The sequence below is a fragment of the Olea europaea genome, chromosome 3, assembly GCF_002742605.1.
Source record: "Olea europaea var. sylvestris chromosome 3, O_europaea_v1, whole genome shotgun sequence".
NCBI classification, from domain to species: domain Eukaryota; kingdom Viridiplantae; phylum Streptophyta; class Magnoliopsida; order Lamiales; family Oleaceae; genus Olea; species Olea europaea.
The window spans coordinates 15,574,738-15,581,464 of NC_036239.1; the positions used below are offsets into that span (position 1 = coordinate 15,574,738).

General features: G+C 36.7%; 1 protein-coding gene across 1 annotated transcript; it reads left to right on the forward strand.

The window, feature by feature from the left end:
* Positions 1 to 1,070: 1,070 nt before the first annotated feature.
* On the forward strand, positions 1,071 to 6,383 carry LOC111387224 (transcription factor UNE10-like). Its single transcript, XM_023011767.1, has 6 exons — positions 1,071 to 1,465; positions 1,566 to 2,202; positions 2,665 to 2,766; positions 3,420 to 3,485; positions 5,268 to 5,645; positions 6,009 to 6,383. Exons 1-6 carry the CDS (start codon positions 1,413 to 1,415, stop codon positions 6,090 to 6,092), a joined length of 1,320 nt encoding a protein of 439 aa, XP_022867535.1. The 5' UTR covers positions 1,071 to 1,412; the 3' UTR covers positions 6,093 to 6,383.
* The last annotated feature ends 344 nt before the right edge of the window (positions 6,384 to 6,727 follow it).

Below are 6,727 nucleotides of genomic sequence, written 5' to 3' on the forward strand. Positions count from 1 at the left end.
GTTCCATAAGACTGAGTAAAAATACTTATTTTCCCTGCATATTTTTAATAAACAAATGAAAATAGTAACTAAATATTTGTACCACATTTGACAGCACTTTAACACAATTTCTAAGTGAAAATCATCATTAAAGACAGGATTTGTTAATTAATGAAAAATTAATGGAGAATATGATTGGAAAAGATTATGACATAAAAGTGCCAATGGATAAAGATTAAAAACGTTCAATGCAGATATTTATTTGGTATTTATTAAACGACGTGTTGTGGATGGTCACATTTTCTTCGTGATTTCCATTCTACCTAGGGACGAATCCAGAATTGGATTCAAGATTGGGCTACAAAATTTTAAATCGGGTTGCTATGCGGGAATTTTTTTTTACACATAATAAAATGGGGGTTTTTTTTTAAAAAAAAATGAAAAATACCTTTGGACCTGAGTTGGGGAGAGGGACTACAGCCCAGCCCAACGCCCCCTAAATCCGTCTCTGATCCTACCCTCTCTATCACACATATTGTCCCCTCCCCCTTCCCATCTCTTCGTCGTTCTCATTGTCCCTCCCATCTCAAGCATGTCTCCTCCCCTTCTTTTTTATTTGCTCGGGAACTTTTTGAGTGTTAGGCCAAAGAAAAGTGGAAATGGAGGGTGGAGCCTCCCATTGCATAGAAGAGAACGGATATAAGAGCATCCAATGGTGCTCTAAATTAGATACAAACCGTTATAAAAATATTCAAAGTGGTCAAAAATCTCTCCAATGGAAAGATACAAATGAAATGCAGGCTTAACCCCTATTTGGTTCACCTAAAAATATTTATTAAAATTTAAATTAAATAAAAAATGAATCTTTATCACATTTTTCATGGGATCTATAACTTTTCAATCTACGTTCTATCAACTTCTATCAAAATCTATTGAAAATACGATTTTTATACATTGGTTTCAAACTTTCAAAACAGAAGGCTTGTTATCATTTTAAGTCTCCAACTCGGTCCTTCCACCATAAACTCTATTTGTCCAGTAATGTGTCTCATTGAGTCATGATTGAAATGCGTGGATAGCATGTGGAACGCACCTCAGCCCACAACTTCTATCTCCTTTTCATGGATACCCAATTTCTATCTTTCTCACAATAAGAATCTCCCTCTCTTTCTAATCATGGACCATTCATTCTCTCTCAAATTATATTTGTCCTCATCTTGACGAATAATAAATATGCACCAAGATTCTTTTTCATTCAATCTTCAAAATTTCAAACTCACAAACCAAAATCTTTAAAGAATTGAAAATGATTTTAGTTGTTTGATTTACAGCATTTTTTTTGCTTCCCCTTCTCCAAGAATAAACAAGATTTGCTCTTAGGAAGTGTAATTACGTAAATTGTGCTATATTCCTCACAATTAACTTCTCTTACGATGAATCAGTGTGTACCTAGCTGGGATCTTGATGAGAATCCCACCCCTCAAAGGTTCGTATTATACTGTTTAGTGGAGTCGAGTACAATATACTGAATATTTCAAAAATAATCATTCTAATCTGTCTTCTTTCATGTTGTTATACTTCTGAAGGTTGGATTATGAAGTTGCAGAGCTGACATGGGAAAATGGGCAGCTAGCCATGCATGGATTAGGCCCTCCTCGGGTGCCGAACAAACCGGTGGCTGCATCGGCCGGTCCGACTAAATACACGTGGGATAAGCTACAAGCCGGTGGGACGCTCGAATCAATAGTTGACCAAGCTACGCGCCACCTTACAGACGGAAAAGCCGCCTTGAACGGTGGCAGAGATGAGCTGGCACCTTGGTTTGATCACCACTGCAATAGGGTCAACCCTGAAGCCTCTGCCTCTGCCCCTGCCCCCGCCACCATGACTATGGATGCTTTGGTGCCATGCACCAATATCAGCAGCCAAGAACCCTCCGCGCACCCGCTGGAACCCAATGGGAAGCGCGTGGAGGGATGTTCCACTCCTGTGGGGTCCTGCAGTGGCGCCAACCCTGCTGTGTTGGCACGTGTGGTTAGGGAGAGCGCACGTGACTGGAGTAGCAAAGCGGATCAGAGTTTGAGTCTGAGCGGGAGAGACAGCCGACAAGTGACAATTGACACGTGCGACCTAGAATTGGGTTCGCCGGAAAACATCAGCTCCGCCAAAGATTGGGCCAAGACCGGCGAGGACTACGACTCTGTTTGTCACAGTAGATCGGAGGCAAGTTTGTTTATTTACTTTTCTTGCATTTCTAATTTATGGTGGAGGAAGACGTAGGTCTGGGCGGCTGGGCTAAACCATTTAGCCCTTCTTTTGAGCTCCATTATTTCCATTATTTTTAGTTTATGAACAAGATGCATAGTCATGTTCAATGGCTAATTCAAAAATTCATTTGGGTTAGGGCGGATCCATCTGAACTAGTGTGAACGCTTGACGGCCACTCAAGCAACTCTCCAGTATATGGAAAAAAAATTCTGGTGGAGCCAGGACTGGCGGCCGCCATGGCTCGTCGGATTCTGGCTTTGCCATTGGTCATGGTGGTGTTACTCACGTTGCCAATTAATTACAAAACTTTGTATTCCAACAAAGAAACATAACTAACCTACACATGAAGAGAAAAGATTTCTACTTTTGACTAACTAATGTTTTATTATTTTTGTGTGTTATTTGATAATATTGCAGAGGGAGACTAGCAATGGGGAGGATAAGAAGAAAGGAACAAGAAAATCCTCAATTTCAACGAAAAGGAGTAGAGCTGCTGCTATTCATAACCAGTCTGAACGTGTATAGCCTCACTTCATTTCCCTTGTCGATATGCATATATTGCCCTTGTTTGATCCCATTTTTTTGGAGAAAATGAATTCTTCAATAGTGTTTTGACATAATTTCAATCACACATTTTTCAATAAAATAATATTACATGTAAATTCAAAATTTTTCCTTATTTTTTAGAGTAATGCTATTCGTAGTCGCTCACTGTGACAGTCGCCCTACATGGCATACACATGATAGATGATTATTTGATACATTAATGTGGTAGTTTTTTATTCATTAATGCATCAAATAATCATCTATCATGTGTATGCCACGTAGGACGACTACTGTAGTAAGCGACTGCAAATAATATTATTATATTTTTTAACCACACATTTCATATCAATACACTATTCAAAAATTCATTTTCCCCATCAAAATGGGGCTCAAACAAGGGCATTACCTGGCCGGCAAAGCTATTATTTTTACTTGTCATAAACAAGATTTTCACCAGCTATTTTATGATTGGTTGGGAAAATTTTGGTCGAGTAAGCTTTATGTTGCCACAAAAAAAAAAAAATCTTAATTTCTGCTTTAGGCGGAAATAAAGGAAAAATCTAAAAAAATGCATATACCATTAATAAAATGTCTATAACTAGACATGCAATAATGATTTGTTGCAGAAAAGAAGAGACAAGATTAATCAGAAGATGAAGACATTGCAGAAGTTGGTCCCAAATTCCAGCAAGGTATGGATAGATTAACTTCTTTTTCTTCTGTTGAAAAATTGTTCGAAAAGTTAAAAAGTTGATAAAAATTTTACGAAAACGTTTATACTTCCCTCAAAAGTGGTCCAAATATAAGTGTAAAGATGATTTTTTGACTTTTTTTAAACCAAAAAAAGTTGAGGGCTTTAATAATCAAAATAGATAGGATAGTTAATGATGTGTAAAGTGGTCCAAAAATAAGTGGAAAGATGATTTCTTGACTTTGTTTTAACCAAACAAAGTTGAGGGCTTTAATTATCAAAGTAGATAGGATAGTCAGTGATGTGTAAAGTGGTCCAAAAATAAGTGTAAAGATGATTTCTTGACTTTTTTTAACCAAACAGAGTTGAGGGCTTTAATTAATCGAACTAGACAGGATAATTTTAATGTTTGTTAAAGTGGTCCAAATACATACAATTTTGCTATATAGACATGTAGACATAAGAGTTTGTTAGTTGTATACGCCCTCCGGGCATATTTTCAAGTGGTAAAAGGGGAGGATGGAGAAATCCAGCTTTGCTTGAGGTTGCTGCGTCAAGGGTTCGAATCCTGAAATATGGATTTGACTCTTGGGTAAGTGCAAGTGTATAAGCAGCCTTCCACCCTGTACCCTTGGAGGCATAACCTGCGATTTACCTTTTTCACGATACTCCAGGACAAGAACAGTGGGGGAACCTTAAAGTTGGGGTTAACCTTTATTAGTTGTATACACAATCATCTATTACCGCATAAAGATAGTCCACGTAGGGACTCTTATTATCTGTCTGCATTCAATCATTGATGTGGATTTTTGTAAGTATTTACTCCCTAAATATGGTATGGAAATTCACATGAAAGGTGTAATAGTGGTTCGGTACAACAATTTGATTTGACGTGGCGGGACAGGTTGTGTCGGACCTGACTCTTTAGACCCGGACCTATATTTTGACTTTTTATTATTTATTACCTCCATTCCACTTATATATAAGAAGCTTTTTGTATAGCCCCTCCCTGTGCTATGGAGGCCCCCCGAGATATGAGGGGGCTGCAAGCTGTGCTGTGTGTCGAACTATGCAAGTAACACGGCTCTTATATATATGTTGTTTTTATTGGGTCGTGTTTGCTTACACAAGCCTCTTTGCATAACGGGACTCCACTATTAGCCTTGGGCCCCCTAATGTGAGGGGCTATAAAAATGTACAACACTAAGTACTATACATTTAGAATTTTCCGTTTTTATTTTTTATATGAATTAAAAAATCTTATTTAATATTATTGAAAAAGTATTTTTTGTCAAAAAAATTTCTTATTTACCCTTATTTATATTTGTACAATTTCAAGATTAAGTGAAAAAACTGATTATAATTAGCAAATTAAATAAATTTATATTAGTAAATGAACAAAACAAAACAATCTCAATAAAAAAACAAAACTATATAATTGAAACAAAAAAATAGGAAAATGAAACCTATATAAATGAGATTGAGGGAGTATGTCTTTAAAATTTTTTTCGAAAGTAGTTTATCGGACACGGATTATGCCAGCGTGTCATTTCTGGCTTCACTTTTTGTAGATTCTAGTCCTATAGCTTGTGGTGTAATACTACTTTTACATATAATTTGAGTTTAATATTTTGCTTGCATGTACGTTGGCATTGCTAATTAATAGATTCATTCATTTGTCGTTCCAATTGTCCTTAAAAGAAGAGACAAGAAGAACCCCACAACCTTATTGATCTTATAATTACCTTCGATAGATTCACGTTCACATACTCTAATGTTGCAGACTGATAAAGCCTCAATGCTGGATGAAGTAATAGAGTATCTCAAACAGCTGCAAGCACAAGTTCAGATGATCAATAGAATGAATAACATGTCATCTCTGATGATGCCGTTGGCTATGCAACAACAGCTTCAAATGTCATCGATGATGAATCCCATGGTTGGAATAGGAATGGCGCCCATGACCGGGATGGGAACTGGACTAATGGATTTAAACACAATTGGTCGTGCCGCAATTCTCCCCTTCCTTCATCCAGGGACAGCACCAACCTTTATGCCGCCCATTGCCTCATGGGATATTAATCAAGGGGATCGTTTGCCAACTCCAGCTTCTGTGATGCCTACAGACCCCCTATCTGCATTCCTTGCTTGCCAGTCACAGGTGAATTTTACATAGCCAATCAGTTTTCTAGTCAGTGTAGGTGATAGCACTTGTAGCGTTAAATTTCGAACAGTATTATTCATAGTCAGCAAATACAGTAATCATCCTATACGACAACTAATTATTTGAGGCATATATAACTTGCATTTCAATTGCCTCAAATAACAAGCTAGCATCTTAAATTACAAGCTAACATGTAAGGATGGCTACTGCAATCGCTGACTATGAATTGTATTAATCTTAAATCACTTGGCTTTAGTGGTGAGTACTTGTCTATGTGGCACTGGTGTCCATCTGGCCAGTGCTAAAATAATCAGCTTTATCAATTCACAGAATTCTATTTTTGATTTGCAATGGCTGCAGCCAATGAGCATGGAAGCTTATAGCAGGATGGCAGCATTGTATCAGCAATTCCAACGACCCCCTGCTTCTGGTTCAAAAATTTAACTATCAAATAACAATCTATTGCTCAAATATGATGCAAATGATGTGATCTTGGAGAAGAAAAAAATGAAAGTTAATATTGATTGGTCGCGATTCATGGGATTAAATAAGAGGGATGTGTGATAAATGTTGTAAGTGATTATGTATGGTTTGTTTAATTGAACATATAAAAAAAGTAATTTCTTCTTATTTGCTTTCCTTGTTATGGAATAGCCATGCTTGAATTCATTCTCCTTCTAAGATAGGAAAGGAGAGTTGCTTAATTAATTATAAGGGATAAGACTTTTAAATTGAGCACAAGTGACTTGGTGACAAGTGAGATTTATTTATTTTATTTATTTTTTAGTATCGTTTTTGTCTTTTGATTTGTCTATTTAACAAGTTATAAATTGTTTTGTCTTTTTTCAGTGCATTTATTTATTTGATTGATAGGTTATTGTATGAACTTTGAATAAAGAAGATATATTTATCATACACTAAAATGCAGAGGGAGCATCTATACTCCACATTTCCACAATATTGCGTTGTTCGCTAGTGATTGGAGCAAATAGGGATTTTGTATAGTTGATTTCTTTGAGTGTTGCTTTGGCAGCTCGATTAAGTGATACAAGCATTTGTGATTTCAAGTGGAGGTTTTG